Source organism: Diadema antillarum, unplaced genomic scaffold (genome assembly GCF_040938485.1).
Source record: "Diadema antillarum isolate AM-2024a unplaced genomic scaffold, OU_Dant_1.0 seq00002011_RagTag, whole genome shotgun sequence".
Lineage (NCBI taxonomy): Eukaryota > Metazoa > Echinodermata > Echinoidea > Diadematoida > Diadematidae > Diadema > Diadema antillarum.
Window position 1 is genome coordinate 23,707 of NW_027272666.1, and position 22,499 is coordinate 46,205.

At 38.3% G+C, this 22,499-nt stretch overlaps 1 protein-coding gene across 1 annotated transcript in view; it reads right to left on the bottom strand.

Annotated features, from left to right (window-relative positions):
* Nucleotides 1-22,499, bottom strand: part of LOC139713600 (anoctamin-7-like) — a 57,175-nt gene that overhangs the window by 19,774 nt on the left and 14,902 nt on the right. The window contains exons 8-15 of the mRNA XM_071625307.1: nucleotides 14,797-14,969; nucleotides 8,308-8,466; nucleotides 6,939-7,024; nucleotides 6,269-6,390; nucleotides 5,584-5,673; nucleotides 4,469-4,621; nucleotides 3,218-3,254; nucleotides 1,509-1,618 (exon numbers count right to left, since the gene is read on the bottom strand). Of these exons, the coding sequence (XP_071481408.1) occupies nucleotides 1,509-1,618; nucleotides 3,218-3,254; nucleotides 4,469-4,621; nucleotides 5,584-5,673; nucleotides 6,269-6,390; nucleotides 6,939-7,024; nucleotides 8,308-8,466; nucleotides 14,797-14,969 (930 nt within the window). The remainder of the gene's footprint in view (nucleotides 1-1,508; nucleotides 1,619-3,217; nucleotides 3,255-4,468; nucleotides 4,622-5,583; nucleotides 5,674-6,268; nucleotides 6,391-6,938; nucleotides 7,025-8,307; nucleotides 8,467-14,796; nucleotides 14,970-22,499) is intronic.

The following is a 22,499-nucleotide window of genomic DNA, read 5'->3' on the forward strand; positions in this document are numbered from 1 at the left end:
GAGCATTAAGTCCAGAAAAATGTATTTTCTTTGGTGGGTTCTGTTGTATCGTTTATCTTCAAAGTTTACAATCCTTTTTTTTTTTCAGAGTTAAAATTCTTTTTTTTTTCCTTAAAAAAAAAAAAAGCATTCGTATGTTTCATTTGCAGGATTTTCAAAAACCTCTCCGTGGCTCAATTCAAGACAGATTCTTATAAATTGGTATCACACTATAGAAGACTATAGTTTATATTGCTCTCTCAAGATGTTTTTTTTTTTTTATAGACTTTTTTTCGGATTTCATGCAGACTTAATGGATTTAACCAGACTAATCTGATCTTTCCTCAATACAAGATGTGCAGTAAAATTCAGAGTTGCCAATTCCATGATGAAAAAATGACATAATTTCTGCACCAAATCTCCCTAAAGAATTTGATGGGTTAAAAGACCCGGTAGCGTGTGGGTGCCACGGAGTGGGAAGGTGGCCTGGCTTGGAGATATTATTAAAGAATTCCTGTACCAAATAATGTATAGCTTTCAATGCTGATCTCTGTGTAAGTACACACACAGCCATAGAATCTTGACTGGAGTTAGCTGTTACCGGTACCACTAAGCGTACGCTTCGATGCACATACTTGCTGACTGGTGCTATTTGTGGGATTTTAATGTATCCCAGTGGGCAGTGAATGAATCAGGTCACCAATGAATGCCCACGCTACTGGGTTTTTAAAGGGGAATTCCAGTCCAAACATAAGTTTGTCTGATAAGAAAGAGTAAAATATTATGGGTTGAACAGTAAAATTTTGATCTACATCGGGTGAAAAATAACGAAGTTATGACATTTCAAATTTTCACTAATTTTCCAGGAAACAGTTCTTGAACAGTCAATATGAATATGCAAATGGCAAAGTGAGAATGTCATTAACTCACAACTTGTCATATAGTTTGTTCATAAAATTTTGAAATTTCCAGTTTTTCATTTAAATGCAATTTTCCTCAAGGCTCAAATCCCGGTATATCTAACTGATCACTATTCTAAAGTTAGTCAACCAGGGGCCCGTTGCATAAACCTTACCATTGAATTTCAATGGTAACTACCGTCAAAATTAGGCATCACAGCCAATCAGCATCAAGGATTATAAAATTTACCGCTAATTTGAAGACTTACCGCTAGAAAGGAGCGGTAAGTCCAGCGGTAAGGGTTTTATGCAACAGGGCCCAGGAATAACATCATGTTTTAGACTTCAATGACAGAAACATTGAATTTTCTCCATTTTTTTTTGTACACGATCAATGGAAAATTGTGAGGGTATGACATGGTTAGCTCACTCAATTGCATAGTCATATCCACTGTACAACAACCGTTTTGCAGAAATTAGCAAAAGTTCAAAATGTCATAACTTCCTTATTTTTCATCCAATTTCAGTCAAATTTTTATCATTGAACTCATAAGATTTCCCTCTTTTTTATTAGACTAACTTATATTTGGACTGGATCTCCCCTTTAGGGAGAGACTCTTGATGACTTACATCTCTGAAGAAGGCGATGTAGAAGAGAGAGGAGTAACTGTTGACAAACTGGAAGGCAAAGAGCTTGACGATGAGAGCATTCTCATAATCAGACTGAGTCCGGTGATTCTCTGAGTGAAGACAATCAGAAGACATATAAATTATGACAAGAGTTCAACAGATGACGGGTTTGATCACAAAACGGGTTAGGCGCCATTTTCAAACAATTTAAAGTAAATCCATCACTAGACAAGGCAAAATAAAACCTTCAAAGTGATACCTCATTTGTTTAATAACAAGGAATATTACAGAAGTTTTTTAGTATCCCATATTTGCTGGTTTTTTTTAGCAGCTTTAATCACAACTATATAAAAATCTATAAGAACAAAGTTGACTCCGCTTCAGATCAAAGTCTTCATATATTAATGAAATGTAATTTTGGACAAAAGCCTTCGTACTGCCCCTGGCAACATGACTAGAATTTTCTTTTAACAAATGATTCAGGTGAAAAGAAAAAAAAAATGACAGAGAAATACATCAGGAATGTGAGGACACTCAGAAACATTAGAAGGAACGACAACCTGGAAAAGAGCAAGAGTTAAAATTTATGTATCCCTTTTGCAACACTAACAAATAAGATTCCTTTCATATTTTCTACAAGCTGGTATATTCAGAGTTGATAATTCACACGTTTCCTCAGAATAATTCAACTGGAAACTTCCTTATGATGGAGGGGGACACAATATTATAGATTTCTGGCGAAGTTTTCTACCCCCCCCCAAAAAATAAAAAAATAAAAAAATAACCCTTATTATCTGACAAAGGGAGAACATATTCTTAAATGACAAGGAGCTAGTTTTTCATTTTTTTTTTTTTTTTAATTCTGAGGTGTATTACAGTTAGATTTCATACACCACACTGGGAGGTATTAACCTTCAACCATATAAAATTGTGTGATGTTTATATACAACATTACACAACCTTTAACACATGAACAATCAAACAAGAAGACTCAACCTTCCTTTCAGTGCAAGTATCAGTTTTGCCTGCATCATTATGACAATGCATTTTGTTATATAGGTTAAGAGGTAGTACTGCCCAATAACTACCTCCATCATATTTGACACCATCATATTTATTGGAACACGATAACAAGCAAATATTGAAATCCACAAGTTAATTCCTGATATGGCATAACAGGCTGATACACTACTTTAACTACCAGAAGCCTGCTGGTGAAATATACAACGTACGTAGGGATATATCCTTCTCATTGCGATAAATATAGATATGTAGAGTTTTGCTCAGTTCATATTTCTTAGCATACAGTCTTTGTGGAGGTGCTGTGGCTGAGTGGATAAGAGCTCTCGTCTGTGAATGACATGAGTGTGATATGGTTCGTGGGTTCGAGCCCATGCCACATTGATGCTCTCCATCACCCAGGAGTATAAATGGGTACCAAGTAGGAGAAAGCTTATGTTGGTTGATCAGCATGTGCACGCCTGTAAAATGGCTGTGACTGGCTGGAATGCTCCCCAGGGAGTGGAGAATGAGCACTGTGAGTACTGGTCGGAAATAATGTATCCATTGACCAGGGTAATAATAGTTTGTAAAACGCACTGAGATACTTAACACGTGTGAAATGCGCTATATAAAAACCAGCTATCATGATTATCATTTGTATCTTGAGGTCGAACTTATGACATGTGTAATAAATATTCATCACTCACCCCAATCATTCAGCTTGTACGCTATCTTGTCGTAAATCTGGCAGGAAATAAAGTCAAGAAACCAAGACCATAATTCAAAACACACGACAACTCATTACGACAACTGTTGTCACGAGCATTGCGTTCTACCTGCATGCAAAGCTCACTTCACATAATCTTTTTCTTTTCTTTTGCAAGAATCATTGAGCAGACACTGTTATCAGTAAATAGTTCTTGGCATGGTTCAAAAACATGAACCATTTCTTTTTTACAATAATGTCTTTTGTGTGTTAACTTCAACAAATATGGAAACCCTAAAAAGATATCTGATGCTACATTGGTAAAATCTAAGGGAAGTTGAATCTGTTCAGTCCTACATGAACATGATAAATTTTGCATTAAGCATTACATCAAAATCAAACTACCCGAAATATACTTTTGCTGAAACATCTTGGCTGTGTCAATGGTACTTGCATACAACAGGAATGAACATAACTTGTGCTGTAAAATAAAAATACAAAACAATCACTATTAACACTTGTGTGTATAGCAAACAAATTTTTCAAAGTAAATGCCTTAGCCAACATGATGAGATGATTGGCAGCAAGGCAAACATACTTTAAGGGGCATTGCAATTCTGCCTCAAAAGTTTTGAAAGTGCATTCATTGACCTGGGTGCTACCTACAGAGCAGTTTGCCACAAAGACACACACAATAATTTCAGTTCTCTGAATGGCTGTATGTAAATAAATGTAGCCAAGTGGTTGCAAGTATTTTGGCTGTTGCTATAATAACTACAGTTATAATAGTTATTGTTCATCTCTTCATGAAATGGGTCAGAAGAGAAGAAGCACCACGAGTTTGTATCATATCAACACTATGATGTCATGGCTGATTACTGTTTATTACCAGTGACAGTCCTAGGCTGACAGCAGACTACACAAGAGGTACCCAATATTTTAACTCAATGTGACGGCTGATTTGACTTGACCATGCCACAGAACTTGTGACTGCCATTTCCGATGTTTTCAATAGTGATTTTAAACTCTTGCCGATAAAGGTCCTAATCACGGATGAGGAAGAATGCAGAGAATGTTTGGAATCCCTTGCTCGGATGCGGGATGAGGGATGCGGGATGCGGGATGGGATGCGAGATGGGATGCGGGATGCCGGATGTGGGATGCGGGATGCGGGATGTGGGATGGGATGCGGGATGGGATGCGGGATGCGGGATGCGGGATGCTGGATGCTGGATGCGGGATGTGGTCTTACCTTGCCGAGTACCAAGATGGAGATGGAGTTTAGGATGGAGGCGACGACGGACGACAACAGGAGCTGAACCAGGGTGCTCTCATCCGACAGGAGAGCAGCGATGAAGAGGCGGTAGATGATCACGCTGATGACACTCACGATCACCAGCATTGCCTGGTAGGAGGATGGGGTTGTAAATACATATAATAAATTACACTTTGATTGCGTTTTATACAGAAGTTTCTAAGCATTTTTAATACCAAAGATACATAGCTACATACATTCACTTTGAAAAAAAACTTTCCTGAAACAGATAAGACATGGACTAACAAGGTATTTACTTAACACCAAGGGTAGCCCCTTCGGTGTATATCATTACTCCACCAAAGGGTCCTGTCTTTGTTATTAACCAATTAGTGAGTGAAAGGGGACATTCAAATCCCCCCCCCCCCCCCTCACTCCCCAATTAAAGAAAACAGCAAACCCCTACAGACAGAAAGCACAGAAAACACATAGAATAAAAACAACCAAATCTTGTTTGAATGTAACCAATGATTGGTACTTGAACTACAAAGGACCTCCCATTTAAGGGTCCATGGCCTTTTCCACTACAACGCAGAGCCTAACAGGACCAGAAGGTAGTAAAGAGCTGATTGGGCTGTGCCACAGATATCCCTCAACATACATGGATAGAACTTGACATACCAGTATGTGCAGATATCCCTCAACATACATGGATAGAACATTGTGACATATGTGCATGTTTACCCCATGGGTGTAGCGCTCTACTGCAACATTTTTGTCTCTGGAGGGTCCTCTTTCATGAATGTGGTTGCAACTGTCTGAAAGTTACAATACTTACAGTTGCCATGGTAACAGTTGGTCAACAACCACTCAGCTGCCAGTGTTTAAGTAGATACTCTGTCGTTACTTGTAAAATGAAAAATTTCAACCTTTTTTTTAATGAACTAGGCTTACAACTACATGTACTGTTACATGGGTTTTTTTCAGTCTCTATTCATTAGACAGGCATTTTACTGAAGTAGGCTCTCAAAGCAGAAAGCGGTTTAAAATGAGAGAGGCAGATGAGAAGCAAAAGATAAGGGAGAGAGATAAATAAGACAGGCACAACTCACCATAAAGATCAGAATGCTGAATGAAGTCATGAATTTGAGAAACCTGCGATAGAATGGGTAGTACCAGTCCGGGAGATCGGATACTGGATCCTTGAAAAGGGTGGGGAAGGGGATGAGAAACATCATTGTCACAATCATTACCAAAGATATAGCATGAAAATTAAGGTATGACACCATAAGAATAAATTTGGAGTAATGTACCTTGATACAAATGTCATAAATAGGTAATATCTCATGAAAACTGAAGTTTTAATTGGACTGACATCTGCCCTTTAATCCCTCATTGAAGTCTCTAATCCCATCCCCCACCCCCCACCCCAACACACACACACACACACACACACACACACACACACACACACACACACATACACTACAAGCTCCCACTGACAAATGACAGCACTGTCAGCATTAGCTTTGATTAATGCAAATGTTAGCACAGGTAATGTAAGCTATAATATTTGTGGACAGTCATCAACATGCATGAACTTTCATTTCCCATTTCTATTCCTGGACTCAAGTTAAAAGCAAACAAAATTGTGTTTACATTTAGCCTACATTCTTCCTATCAAGTTATATCAGACACACCCCCCCCCCCCAAAAAAAAAGGCTCTACATGAAGTACTGTATACCCTGAAATGGATATAAGCTTCCTAGATAGAAACCAATACCATGTATCACTTACCGGACGCTCTTTAGTGCCATAAAACTCTGGTCTGTCTGGTTCAGACATATCATAGTCGTCAACATCCCACTCGTAAGCTAACCTCACTCGCTTCCTCTTCCATAATTCCTGGAAGATAGTTCCTGAAGGAAAGAGAGGCAAAAATCGCTGTCACATGGTTGTATCGCATATCTCACATGAATACGGAAATGAAGATAACATATCTACCATACACACTGAAAAACTCATTCATCATGCATGAAGTTAATCACTGACACGTAGCAGTGAGGTCTACATGTACACGTATGTACACATTGTATTTGACATCACTTTACATGTTGTACTATGGATGTAGGCAAATCTTTGATATAAGTGCATATTGCTAGTCCTCATGTAAATAAATGAAACCTTCACTTGAATGAAATGCTAAGACAAAAAAGATTACAATTTTGCGTAGGAGACAATTTAGTATCTTCACATCATCTCTCCAGCATTTATTATTGGTTTGAATCTTTGGCTTACAAAAATGTTAAAGCAAACATAGAGGAAGATGTTATTCTTCCTGTTGGCCATCAGGCTAGTGTTCTTGATTATAATTAGCCAAGAGTAGCATCTACCCAGCCGTCGGATCGGTTCTGACTTCTCTTTGCTGAGAGAACTTAATGTGCAATTCATTGTGAAGTTAACTTACCCCAAAGGCAGATGACCAGCGCGAAATATGGTGTCACTTCGGAGTCAAATGAGTTCTTGAAGACTCTGATGGCAGCATCGGTGTATCTTTAAGGGTAAAGAGGTGACAAAGATCAAGTTACACAGGGTAGGAATTCCTCATGCTAAGCATCAATTCTCAATGGATAGCAATTCATTCACATACATGTTCATAGAGTCGAGTACAATGTACAAATTCAACGTAGTGATAAAGGAATGTAAACTACCAACGGAAGGATGTGTGTATGATACAGCCATGGAATTTATTCTATGCAATGCAATCTAAGTTATGAAATTTACATTTATTTTTTTTTTTTTTACAAGTAGTCTAAATGTATCGCAAATAATGTTTTCACACACCTGCACAATACACAACAACAACAGCATGGCGAAGACGCAAGTTTTAAAAGCTTTCTTACAAATTTGATGGTAGAACTGTGAGTTGACAATAATCTTACCACTCCCCCCCCCCCAAAAAAAAAGAAAATAAAATAGCAAAGAAGCAGACTGAAGATTAACTTGCTAGTCTCTCAATATTGCTGCAGTTAAAAACAAATCTTCATGACAAATATTGTTTGCTACCTTCTGTACTAAATCAAACAATGCAGGCAAACATATGGATGAGTCCTGCAAGCTTTAATAGCGTGTACACCGCAGTGAACACATAGGCCCGAAGTCACGAAGATGGTACAAATGAAACCATGGTTTAAACCATAGACAAAAACCATGGAGCGCCAAGTGTCGCATGGAATATTTCGTTACGAAATCAGTCATTTTGTCGATGAAATGACAACATTTTGTAACTAAATTAACCTTTCGTCCACGAAATGATAATTTCGTTAACGAAACGGTCATTTTGTCGACGAAATGACCAATTTCGTAACGAAATATTCCGTGCGACACTTGGCGCTCCATGGTTTTTGTCCATGGTTTAAACCATGGTTTCATTTGTACCACCTTCGTGAATTCGGGCCGTATTGGTCAAATATTCATGTCATATGTTCAGAATCAAGTCTTACAGGATTATACAGGGAAAAAAGGGGGCGGAGTTTCTACCGGAAAAGGTAAACATAGATTGTGATTCTGCAACAGTGTTTCTTGTTTGTTTGTTTTTTAAGGGGGGAAAGAAGAAATTGTATTGTATGAAAAACATTGCTGGACTTCCTCTTTGTAAGTCACTGTATTGAGGTAGCGCCATTGACTATTATGCAATGACATCAATGGTAATATTGTTCCGCTCACAGTGTAACACTACATACTGTATGACAGATCTACAGTACATGGGATCAAGAATAGTAATTTAGTGTTTAATGAGGTATTATGCCTTTAACAGCACTCTCCCTAAAGCTCACTTTGTTATCATCGATTCCCCTTCGAACTGTTGCGTGAGGTTGTTCAGCAGCTCGCGGTCGTAGGAGCTGAGGTTGTACCGCGTCAAGTTCTCCTCCAGCTCCCCCATGAGAGCTCTCTGGGCCTCCTCCGTCTCCACTTCATCCAGGTAGTCATCGATGCTGAAACAGGAATGGATTGATTGACCCCTTTAAAGTGCCCATGCATGCATATAGCTTAACTTTCCTGGGGATCTTTTTTATCCAGCATTCTGTAATTTATCCATACCTGACCTACATGTTTGTAGTTGTGAAGTGAGTGTCGAAAGCTCACTCAGACATAGTTGTACTAATGTGTCTCAGTTGAACAGGAAGGCCATGGTAACACAATAGGTATTGAGAGGATTTGGTGATATCTATTAATTGACAATTAATGATGATGATGATTATTATTGTTATTATTATTATTATCATTGTTATTGTTATCATTGTTATTATCATTATCATCATTGTTATTATCATTGTTATTATTATTATTATCATTGTTATTGTTATCATTGTTATTACTATTATTATTATTATTATATCATTATAATTATTATTATCATTATTATCATCATCATCATCAAAATAATAATAATAACAATAATAATAATAATAATAATAACAGTGGCTACTTGAATAGAGCACAGCTCCACCTTTCATTACATACTAAGTAGTTACAAAATGTTTGTGCCAAGTAGTGAAGAAAACAATCCAGTGTGTGTGACGATTGTGACAATTGTCAAACAAAGCACAGTCAGGGTTAAGGGAAGAAAAAGAGAGAGAAGAAAAGAGAATGAGAGGGAGAGAGGGAGAGAGAGAGAGAGTATGTGTGCGTGTGTGTGAAGTATGTAGTCTAGATGTAGATAAATATAAATGTATAATGTACATTGTATGTTGGATAGATGGATAGATAGATACTTGAAGATGTATACTTGTACATGCAGTTCAAAAACATAGAACGATATAAAAACAGATAAAAATAGAGGTAGACAAAGATGGAAAAATAACTCATAGAAGATGGACAGATAACAAATAGATAGATAGATAGATAGATTGATATTGTTTGTAGATTGATAGATACATAGATAGATAGATATAGATAGATAGATATAGATAGATAGATATAGATAGATAGATAGATTGATTGATAGATTGATAGATAGATAGACAGACAGATAGATAGATAGATAGACAGATAAATAGATAGATAGATAGATAGATAGATACTAGATAGACAGACAGATAGATAGATAGATAGATAGAAAGATACAAGTCGGTACTGGTATCCAATTAGATAGACAGATCTACACATAGATTCACATATATAGACAAAGAGAACAATATGCACAGACAGTTTTCTTGTGAGATTATTGTCAATGTTGGCCACACTACTTTCTTTATACATCAAAGTGCCACTTCAATTAAAACTGAATGCGGTTTAAGGGATCGTATACAGTCAAACCTGTCTATAGCGGCCACCCAAGGGATACGGAAAAAGTGGCCGTTATAGACAGGTGGCTGCTATGGACAGGTAATCCAACTTTGTGTACATTGCCTACATGTACATGTATCATCGTTGTATAAATCTATAAATATATGTACATGTATGCGTGTACGTATGCACACGTGTGTATCATGCATAAAACAATGCCGGTGTTTATGAAATTGTTGCACAGTACCGTAGCATGTGCACAGTCATGAAGAAAACTTAACACTAGTGCATCATTGGGACTGAATAAGTGATGAATGCAACGGTGGCGATCACTGAACGTTGCCCAGGAATGACTGGCACGGCTAAAAAGCAGAAAAACATGCTGAATTATCGGCTCGGCTACGGCTCCATCAGGTTTTTGGCCGCTATAGACAGGTTAAAATCTACCACTGGAAACAAAATTTGTGGCCGCTGGCCGCGTTAGAAAGGTGGCCGCTATACACAGGGTCTTTAACATGGCTTTTCTCTCGGGGGGATTTTTCAGTGGCCGCTATAGACAGGTGAACGCTATAGACAGGTGGCCGCTAAGGCAGATTTGACTGTAGTTTTGGTTGAGACCTACATGTAACTTCATTTTTCTGCTTTTTTTTTTTGGTGAGATGAGAAACCTTTATGAAATATGAAAGAGCGTGTAATTCCATGAGGAATCCAACGTTACTTTGATGAAAACTGGTTTTGAAATGACTGAGATATCCTAAACAGAGCAATCCTGATAAAATGTGGGACCCACTTTTATTATGATCACTTTGTTTTGCTTTGTTTTTGGATGTTTCAGCCATTCCAAACCCGATTTTCATCAAATAAAATTTGAATTCCTCTTAAAATGGTATGCTATGTACTATTTCATAAGTGTTTTCTTGGTATCTCACAAAATAGTTAAGAGCCCAATTTTCATCTCCACCAATACTGCACCATCCCTTTAACAAGTGTACTTATTACATTTGAGGAACAAAAAGGGAATGTAATTGAAAGTAGTGGTCTGCCTTGGCAATTGCTGTCAATGCTCTTGGTTTATATGCTGTACTGTAAAACATTATATATTCGTAGCATGAATTTTTCACGAATTGGAGCCGACAGCCTTTTTCATGGCATGAAATTTTTGCGAAGTGCCACTGGCCTTCAATGCATATAGTGTAAACAAGGACTTTCACGTGCATTTTAATTTCGCAAATCTTGGCGCTCGCGAAATTCAAGTGCACGCGAAAATTCCTCGTTTTACAGTATGTCAAGAGATAAACATCTTTCATAAGTTTGACTTGTGGGAAATACAGAAAAATGGTTTCAAATAACATTACTCCCCCTCCCCCCTCATCACCCCCAGATGAAAAAAGAAAGAACATACAGTATGTGACCGTGCACCTCAAAACGAACATAAAGTCGCACACACTGATTTTGCGTGAGGACTGAAAAGAAGTGAAATGGGTCAACCTAGCCGATCTTGACTTTTTTACATTTTCTGAAAGAACGGGTCTTCTTTTATGTTATGTTAAAATTTGGTATCATAAAACGGGCAGGAAAGTGTGTTTTTTTCAGAAGTTTATCTCGAACATTTTTTTGGTAGAATAGTGTAATTAAGTGTGTCTTTAGAATCCCTTTTTCATTTCTGAAAAACCTTGTCCACACTCTTCACTTTCAACTCTAATAACTTTTGAAAGGATAGTGCCACTGCTTTGAAAGTTGGCATTAATTATGGACAGAATGTGTTAATGAGGCATCTTTAATTTCAATTTAATCTAATAGTCCCTTCATGGTTGTTGCTCTGGTGGTTTACTTCCTGTATTTTGTCCCATTCATCGCACAGCCAGCACGGTTTGGTAAAGATTAAGCGCTTAAATAGACACTGTACTTCAGTGCCTCTTTTCTCAGTTCACACTTTTCCTGAGTTTGTACTTTCTTTCCAATATCTAGATAGGTTAGGAGAGTCCATTTGATTTGAGTTATACATCATTTTAAAGCTTAAAGTCTGTTCTTTCAGAATATGGTCTTAACTAAAAATTTATGTCTGGCGACTTTTTGTTTGTTTTGAGGTGCAGGGTCACATATATGAAAAGAAAAGAATATTTGGGGATTTCATCAAAATATGTTTGACAATGGATAAACATGTTGTGCCAATCTAAAATATTCATGTCTCTTTCCAACAATTCATAGTCAAGCCCGTTGAGAACGAGTCCCTAGTATACTCGGGCAGGGGCCTATGGAAAATGCGTGTTGTAGCAAAATGAGTCTGTCCTCAACGGGTTAACCCTAACTACAAATGGCACATGCAGCTAATATTTCCGCTACTCTGAGGTGACAGAAGTAAAATTGTTTACTTTGGAGGTCATTTGTCACTTTGGCAAACATAATCCCACCTACTTCTGATATCATAATGGTACCAGTTGCCAACATACATAATGTTTGTTGGATTCCTCCCAATTTCCTACATGAGGACAGGATAGTTCCATTTGTGACCGTGCATCACAAAACCCACAATATTCAAGTCACAAGCTCCAATTTTACATGAGGACCCAAAACAGGTGAAATGGGTACACCTGGTTAATCTTTACTATTTCATATTTTCTGAAAGAGCAATCCTTAATCTACATAATTCTAGAGTTGGAAACTGTGTTTTTATCAGTTTCTTTAAACATGTGTTTATCAGTAGAATAGGTCAATAAGGTACGTCTTTAGGGCCCCTTATCTTTTCTTTAAAATCCTTTTAATAGCACACTCTTCATTATCAACTATGATAACTTCTGAACAGATGATGTTATCGCTTTGAGAGTTAGCATTATAGTCAGAGGTAAAATGTGTTTACTGAGTGTGTCAGACTGCAGCTTAATCCGATAATCCCTTCATTGTGGTTGCCCTGGAAATTTACATCTGGTTTGTTTGTTTGTTAGACTGACTGCAGCTTAATCCGATAACCCCTTCATTGTGGTTGCCCTGGAAATTTACATCTTGTTTGTTTGTTTGACTGACTGCAGCTTAATCCGATAATCCCTTCATTGTGGTTGCCCTGGAAATTTACATCTTGTTTGTTTGTTTGTTAGACTGACTGCAGCTTAATCCGATAATCCCTTCATTGTGGTTGCCCTGGAAATTTACATCTTGTTTGTTTGTTTGACAATGTGTGTTTGTTTGTTTTTTGTCCCATTGATTGAACAGAGCACAGCTTGGTGAGATAAAGCACTTGAATTGAACCTGAACGTCAAAGCCTCTTTTCTCAGTAAACATTTTTCCAGAGTGTGCACTTTCTGTCCATTATTTAGATAACTTAGGAAAGTATTTTTACTGAGTTATCAAATTAAAAACTTATGGTCTGCTCTTTCAAATCTGCCTTTATCTAAATATCCATATCTGGTAACTTTTGTGTTGGTTTTAGGGTCACATTTGCTAATCTTGTCAACTCATCTGGTCGGGAGGGGGGGGGGGTCTGCACACATTATTTGTTTGTTTGTCTGTTTTCAATTTCCATCTGACAAGATGGATGGAAAGCCCACATCAGCTGCTCTAGCTGGTTTCCATGAGGTCCAATTGTACAGTATGTACTCAGGGTGGGCCTCTTCACCAGGTAATACACCTTGCTCTTTACAAGGAATGAATGAAACAGGATCTTTTACATGTGTGGGTTGTACATTTTAAATCTCTCACACACAGGACCTCCATTCTATGTCCTATAACCAAGGGACAGAGTGTTTTGCCCCTACTATAGTGGGGACGGCACAATAACACATGTCCCATAGCTCAGTATGACTCACTGGGATTCAAACCCAAGCCTAAGCCCGAGCCATTTGATTGAAAGGCAGATACGGTACCGACTGAGTCACTTCGCCACCAACTGCTCACTAGGCCTCATTAAATTAGCCTTTATAGACTTCACTGAATATCTTGTTTTTAAGAAAGTCTAGGACTGCTCAATTTCATCTAACCTGTCGTATGAAATATCATCAATGGAGGATACGAAATTAAAGGGAACTTTCCCAAAATATATGTGGATTGGGTGAATACAGCAATATTAGTACCAGAGAACACATCAGTGACGATTGAGGAAAATCTGACAATCCGTTGAAAAGTTATGAATTTCTACAAGATTCAATGCCACCAAAGCTGGATGAGAAGACTACTACAGTTCTTGATTACTGCAGAACAATGATTTAAAGAAAATGTAGAAAAGTTCCACAAAATGTAATTTCTAATGAAAAGTACACATTGTTCTGAACTGTTAAAGGTAATATAATTTCCCTTGCATTCTTAAAGAAGTCCACCAGTTGCTCTTTCATTGTGCTATAAAAGTGACATTTTTTGAAATTCTCTTTACTGTAAAAGTGGATATTTTCGCGTGACTAATTTTTCGCGCTTGGCCGTGTCAGAAGAGTTTCGCATGTTTTTAATTCCGCGGAATCAAGACATCGCTCACAGGAACGTATGGCAAGCAAAAATATTCCCGTGCTTTTATTTTCGCGCTAGTTTCTGGTTGCGCGAAATGCGCGAAAATTTCAACACCGCGAAAATTTCCACTTTTACAGTATATATTCTTCACATCGCTGTGCAGCTGTGACAAGCTTGTACATGTAGTGTTCGCACCCAGCATTGGCAGCAACAATACTTTAAAAATTCATACCTTTTTAATAATGCTTTGTCCGATTTTCCTGCTGCATTCACTCATTGTATACTGTAAAACGAGGAATGTTCGCGTGCATTCTAATTTTAAATTTTGCGAGCGCCAACATTCACAAAATTAAATTGCACACAAAAGTTTTTGTCTACACAATAAGCATTGGATGCAAGTGGCAATTCGCAAAAATTTCATGCCGCAAGAAAGGCCGTCTGCTCCACTTTGTGAAATTTTCATGCTGCGAATATATCATATTTTACATTATATGTGGGGAAACTTTCCCTTTAAGAGCTAAAGATACACAGCATCTATTATCAAAGAAAGTGGTTTTTGGGACTGAATTGGTGAAAATTATTCATGATTCTTCTCATCTACCTACCTGAGAAAGAGTCCATAGCCCCAGATAGCCAGACCTAGGAGCATGGGGATCCAGAGCTGAGCAGCAAACACCCCTGCCCAGGCAAAGTAGAAGGAAATCTTCTCCCCAAAGTAGTTCCTGATCTTCCACAGCGGCTGGTACTTGAACCAGCTACACCAAGTCCTCTGCAGCTCCTGCGGGAGTCCCAAGAAAAGATTCCAGGGTTCAGATAATAGTACAGGATCACCTCAAGATCTTTGCCCTACCAACATACAATAGGTTCATTCACACACGTTGAAAAAACTCGATTTAAATGACTATTTAAGCGACACTGTTTTTGCGTGACTATTTTTGAAACGTGGCAGTTTCAGTGGTGCACAGATCATTATTAGAATCTCACTTAAACAGTCATGATTCTCATGTCCACACACATAAAAAAAAAAACATGGTTTTTGCATTGCGATTCAAATCGTGGCCAAAATAATCGCAACTTTTGATGGCTGTGTGAATGTGCTTAGTATCACTGTGATCTGAGACACTTTTGCTATTCTACTTAGAAGACATTTGCCAGTCCTCATGGTAAATAAACAAAGACATTAGCGATAAATTCTTTAATGGCTTCAATTGTATCTTTGGAAGAAACAGAAACTACTCAACACCCCTCCTTCAGTTGACAGCAGAAACTTAATTTCCGCTATGGGCACAACCTCAATACCACGAATACAACAAAAACAAATAAGTTCAATATACACACTGTACAGTTGAACCTCTCGTATCCGGACAAGTCGGGACCGGGGCTCATCCGGATGAGGGATTTGGCCGGATACGGGAGACTCAATGCTTTATACATGTACATATACATACACATGTACTGATGTAACCCATTGTAGTACCACATGTAGTATTAATGTGTACTGCAACCTTTTCATTGTTACACTCAGTAACAGACCCCAAAATAGAGGTTCGTGTTTGCAAGAATGAAATCATTTTCTGTTATAATTTCTTGGGATGATTTACCTAAATAATTATTAAGAAATGTATCAAGTATGTGTAATTCATGTGTGTTTGTGTAGGAGTTCTCAAGGAGTTGGGAATCCCCCTTTCCTCCCGTAATTATTTTTAAAAAAATAACGGCGAGATTGCATCCGTATAATAGAGAGATCCGGATAAAGGGAGGCCGGATAAGAGAGGTTCAACTGTACATGGAAATCAAAATATTATAGACTCTTAGCCATTTGAAGGTCAGTTAATCTATAATGTAATATCACAACTTTGTATGTAACTTTGAAAAGAGGCATCACGGTTGCTAAACTGTAACACTGCCTACATGCAAGTAGAACTTCTTCTTCAAGCTCTACATGTATGCACCTACAAAATTTCCCAATTTGCACAATGTCAAAAGGAACAATTATTTGATCAATCCATGAAAAGGGGCATTATAAGGGCCATACCATTGGGTTCACACACAAGCATTTCATTGAAGAAAAAAAACACCAATAATTTTGTTTTTGTCAATCTAATCATACACAGCATAGGCGTTCTTTTTTTTTTCAATTGTCATTATAATTTTTTTTTTTGTGTGTGGGGGAGGTTGTTTTGAAAGGAAACAAATTTGATTAGGAATTCTATGCAAACAGTACTGTATTGTCACATAACAAAGATGGCTACAGTGAAGGTCATAGATAAGATTCGTTGTGCAAGCATAATACTTTGCATATCACATGGGGACTTGCAAGACAATTTCATGAGCGGCAAATTCCTGCTTAAAAAATCTCAGAAGATGAAGACAAAAATATTCCTTTGTTACGAGCGGAGTCTGTGATTTGCCATCTTAGAAATGGAATGCATTGCATTCGCATCAGGGGTTGCAATATTTCAGCTTGTTCATTTTGTTAACATTGGTCAACTTGCTACACAATTGAATAGTATTGCTGACATCCATACAAATTGAACATTTGTTATCATTTGTCACAACTGTTCAAGTCTTTTGCAGATCAGTCACATTTCCACTGCCCTGAATGAAGAAAAAGTAAATCTTTGCATACATTCTCCTTCGAATCACACCAGGCCACACATACAAATCCTCTTCAATATGAAGGAAAATCTTGCAAATGACGTTAGGTCCATTCTCAAATTTGATTTCAATTCCAAAACATCATCATCAACAACAACAACAACAACAACAACTTCACCAAAAAAAAAACAAAAAAACAACCAAACAAAAGAATTAAAAGAAATTGAGAACATACAATGTACAGTATGTACAGTTTTCAATCAAATTCTGATATTGGAAGGGCACAACCAACATCATGCACATCATCATTGGATAGTCAAAATGAATTTGACCCTGAAATTGTTCAGTAATTCCATGCAAAACAAGGAAAAGTAGAAATTACGCGGTGCGCAATATATGTCCCCGCCGGAAGTAGCATTTTGTAGCAAAATGTACAATATACGTAAAAAAATCAAGGTCAAAGGTCAAAATTCTGTGTAGAAGTTTTGAAGCCCTCACCTAGTGCCATCACATAAAGCAAACGGAATCGAAATCGGGTTAGAAATGGCGAAGGAGTAGCATTTTGTAGCCAATTTACATGTAGGTCAAAAATCAAGGTCAAAGGTCAAAGAAGTCAAAGGTCAAAATTCTGTGTAGAAGTTTTGAAGCCCTCACCTAGTGCCATCTCATTAAGCAAACGGAATCGAAATCGGGTTAGAAATGGCGAAGGAGTAGCATTTTGAAGCCAATGTACAATATAGGTAAACAATCAAGGTCAAAGGTCAAAATTCTGTGTAGAAGTTTTGAAGCCCTCACCTAGTGCCATCACATAAAGCAAACGGAATCGAAATCGGGCTAGAAATGGCGAGGGAGTAGCATTTTGAAGCAAAATGTACAATATAGGTCAAAGGTCACAACTGAAATTTTGTGTAGAAGTTTCAAAGCTCCCATGTAGTACTATCATGTAAAGCAAACAGAATCAAAATTGGCTCATAAATGACAGAGAAGTAGCAAATTGAACATTTTGATCACACACGGACGCACACACACACGGACACACACACGGACACACACACGTACGGAGCCCGTTTCATAGTCCCCTGCTCGAACTCATTCGGCGGGGACAACTAAAAATGAAATCATCTGGTATGCACCACACCCTTTAACTTCAGATAAAGTTTCCAGCACCCTGGTTGTATTTTTCTCTCTGTTTCATGTGACTGATAAAGCAAAACTGTCTCTACTTCAGTTATTACTCATTGGGAGTGTCATACACACCCCCAAATTGATTCTTTCCATCTGGTCGCTTCCACCCACACATTACTCTTTGTGTTTTGCTTCCATCATGTCTGCAAGCCATGGAAAACAATGCCACTCACGGTATGTACAATAAGTTTTCTCCTCTCATTGTTTTGTGACAGACAATGGAATGCCTTGTGTCTTTCCACTGCTCTGCACAGACAGGCCTGACAAAACACAGCATGATAAAATTGTATACTACCCTATGAACTGAAACTACGTACAGTAATAAATCATGTTTCAGTATCACAAAGTTGTTGTCACAAGATACCAATCTATATTCGATCTACTGTATACCCTGTTATTTTCGTGTACAGATATCTTCCCGAATGTGGAGGTAATATAACAGATAAATGAAATAAAATGAAATGAAATAATAGACATTTTTGCAAGATGTTCTTTTCACGAATTGACACTGATGCTATGTGTAGTTGGAGACTACTCCCCCCCCCCCCCCCCCCCCCCCCCCCGTATCTCATCATGACCTCACTGTACAAGATGTGAAATAATGACTGACTCATGCTCCGTCCATTGCTCGATTCTTTTATAAATTGTTGTTAAACTACAAAACAAACAAGGCAAGTGCCATAATGTGTCTCGCCCATTCACTCGCCCGCGAATGGGATATAACAGATAAAAAGAGATATAAAAGGGTAAAAATTTATGGCAAAAAAGAAACGTGCCATAAAAACTTAACATTGGGCCCTTAAAGTTCGTTGACCCCTGCCTGTGACCTTTGACCTTGTGGTGACCATTCACTCCCCAAGGGACATCTACCATCCAAGTTTGGTCACAAACGGACCTATGGATCAAAAGTTATGACCCATAATAGAAACACGCCATAAAAACTTAATATTGGGCTCTAAAGTTTGTTGACCCATGCTTCTGACCATTGACCTTATGGTGACCATCCACTCCCCAAGGGACATCTACCATCCAAGTTTGGTCACAAATGGAGTTATGGATCAAAAGTTATGACCCATAATAGAAATGCGCCATAAAAACTTAACACTGGGCCCTAAAGTTCATTGACCTCTGCCTGTGAGCTTTGACCTTGAGGTGACCTTCATATATGGTCAAATGTGAAACTTTGTATAACCCCTCTTCCCTCGAAGTTTGATTGCAATTGAAGCCCAGAGTAAAGAGTTATTGAAGTTTTTCTAGCGTTACACGGACAGACGATGGACGGACGGATGACGGATGGACAGACGCCGCAGGCGATCCCTTTGTCTCCCTGCACCTCCGGTGGGCTCGACAAAAATTGTAGATATTCAGTAATAGCAAACTGCTCAAGGTATGGCAAGAACTTAAAAAGAGGGACCAGCAGAACATTACATCTAGAATCACTGCAACTCACTGCAGCTTCCCTCCATAAAAACAACTTGTCAAATCAATGAATAAGAGACAGGACATCCACACTGACTTTGTGAGGTAAAGATTTGCAAGTGGCATCAAGCAGGGTACAGAGTTATTCACCCCTTTTAAACTGGGCGTTAGCTCGCTTCAGGTGCGGACCTGAAGCGAGTTAACTCTCAGTATAAAAGGTCGAAAAATAGTTAGCCCGAGCTAAAGTTAGTCCGCTTTAGGGGGTGGATCAGGTCAGCTTCAGGTCCGAGCTAACTTCAGTATAAAAGGTACGCGAGTTTAGCTCGGGCAAAATTTACTGACCCATGACCGGAAGTCATGTACGGTGCTTCCGGGTCACCAATATGTACGTTTACTGCTGTACTGTTGCCACCGGCGCATATGTGTACATGTATTTCGCATCGTATGCACTGACCGGTGTATCAATATTATTTTACACTGTCACTGTTCCAGGGGTAAAACTCTCAGTTAACTCTTTGAACTAGCAAACGATATGATTAAATGTAAGAAAAAAAAAAATAGCGCAGTACGTACACTATAACTATGCCGATGACTGGTTGAATTTCGCGAGTAACTTATAACAACGGAACTGAATTCGTACTCGTAAGTAAGCATGAAAACTGTCACTGAATTTCCGCGCTCATGGGAAGGACAGCAGGCTGATGGGGGGGGGGGGGTGCGATAGTCTGGTCTCGCACGTAACCTTGAGTGGTCGAGAATGGCAGTATAAAACGACTTAGCCCGAGCTAAAGTTAGCTCGCTTCAGAAGCGAGCTAAAGTCGTGGGCAGTATAAAAGGGTTAATTGACTCATAAAATCATGCCACAAATCTACACATTATGTTATTGCTGAGATAGAGAAGCGAGGGTAAAGTTGATTTATTGTTTATTTCGGAGCTGAAAAGAGAGCATCTCTCTTGGGGCTGTGGCATGTTTGTATGGTGTGTTATCGATCTCCAGTCATCTCAAGCCCTGATACATGTAAATCAACAATATCAAAGTGACAACATGCTCTAGGGCCATATGGCTCATGTTATGAAAAGGGGAAGAAAAAAAAAAACAGGGTTCACTGCACTTTTCCATTACAGCTGAGCATATGTTTCAATCAAATGAAATGTACTTTGTAGTTGTGCTTCTTCTTGGGTACATGTTTCTCCCTCTCTCTCTCTTTCATTTTGTTTTTCAATACTAAATGAGTTGTTTTGTTATTGTTGTTGTTTGTTTGTTATACTTTTCTGTATGTCTTTCCTGGTATACTTCAGCTCACGGGTACCACCACAAGTGAATGCAAGCTAGAGATATAAACTAGCCTGCAACTTCCCTGCGTGAGGCACCACTGAATGCTATTACTGTAGGTAAATTTGAATCTGAAATTTGAATTTGAATGAAAATTTTCAGGGGCCTCACAAACTATTACAATTACAAACATATATTATTCTTCATCTACGAGGATCTATGCACAATTTAATTTACCTGTTCTACTGGAGAGAGAAATTACGATTGAAATTTAGTGTTCCAGCTGTCAGTAGACCTACCACGAGGTCCTCATGGGAGCCACATTGTACCTTTTGAGTGTAATTCTACTCTGTATTCCCACCCAACAGGATATTCCTGCCAAATATAAATCATTATGCATCTTGAAAGAATGTATGACAGGGTTAATTTTGTGAAAGGTGCCACATCTGGACATCCAACAAAAACTGAGATCTTTTCCAAATAGGTTTCTTTCTACACACAATACCACAAGAGTTTCCCTACACTATATCTGGAGAAGATGTCATCTACCATCACTGGTTTGGATCTTCTGGGCCAATATTTCGGACACATGAACAATTCAAATAAATTTGATACTCTGGTATGATCCCCTAAAAGCATAAATCATACAGGTCTATTTTTTTTCTTTTTTTTTCCAAATGAAAACAGGAAGTTAACAATTTTCCCAGGTAACTCACTATTAAACATATCTCTTTGGGGCCATATCAAGCCACTACTACTGACACTGTTATAAACAACTTTAACAGTCACCTCTAATAGTAATTGTAGGAAAATACAGTCAAACTTAGCTGTACTAGTTGCGACTTTTGAAAGAGATGATGGTGAAAACGAACACAACTGTGATCCCTGCGTTATCTGTGCAATTTGGACAACTTTGTTCTTTGAACTTTGTATCAACCTGCCCCTAAAAGAATGACTCTTGCCAAGTCTAACCAAAGTCTGATCACATGTGTTGCAGGAGAAGATGAAAGTGCCACACTTTACTCTTTGGTCTCCATCTGCACTTGTTACCCCCCCCCCCCCCCCCCCCCCCCACACACACACACACACACACACACACCCACCCTTCAGGTGCCAAATGAAGCTACATTGTATCACTGCCACGCACAGCTTTCAATTTGTTTATTCCAAATACAATCACGAGTCTTAAAGGAGCCCTACAGGCTCTTGGCACAGACACACAGACACACACTTTACACCAACACCAACAACACTCAAAGAAATAAAAAAAAAACCCCAACAACAACAATCCACTCCACAATGAGCACTGTGCATACAATGAATGTGTGAAGAAAGCGGGCAACATGTGCTTCCGTGTTCTGGAGATCATATCAGAAGTACAGAAATGAATCATACATCAAACTACAGCTTTCATCACACTGCAAAGTAGAATGTCTTTGGATACCCTATGCACTTGCTATGCATGAGCTGAGCTTGTATGAACTTTGTATTATCAATAACACTTCAAAATGGGCAAGACGAATATAAGTAGTGATCTTCCATAATCAGATGTTACCATTCAACACACACACAGAGCTGTGGTGTCATCATGCTTTTATACTACCTACGTTTTGTAGTGTGCACATTGCACTAGTTTGCATGAAATGAAAAATTAAATACCTTGCATGTAAGGTAATAACACTAATTACAACAGAGAGATGCATATGTATGAAAATCTAATTTCAGATCTTTCATATTCGCTCTGCAAAGAAGTTGGAAATATTAGCAGAATTTGTCCATTTCAAAATTTCAGCAGGGACTACCTGTATATCCCTTTGATTCACCAAAGAGTTA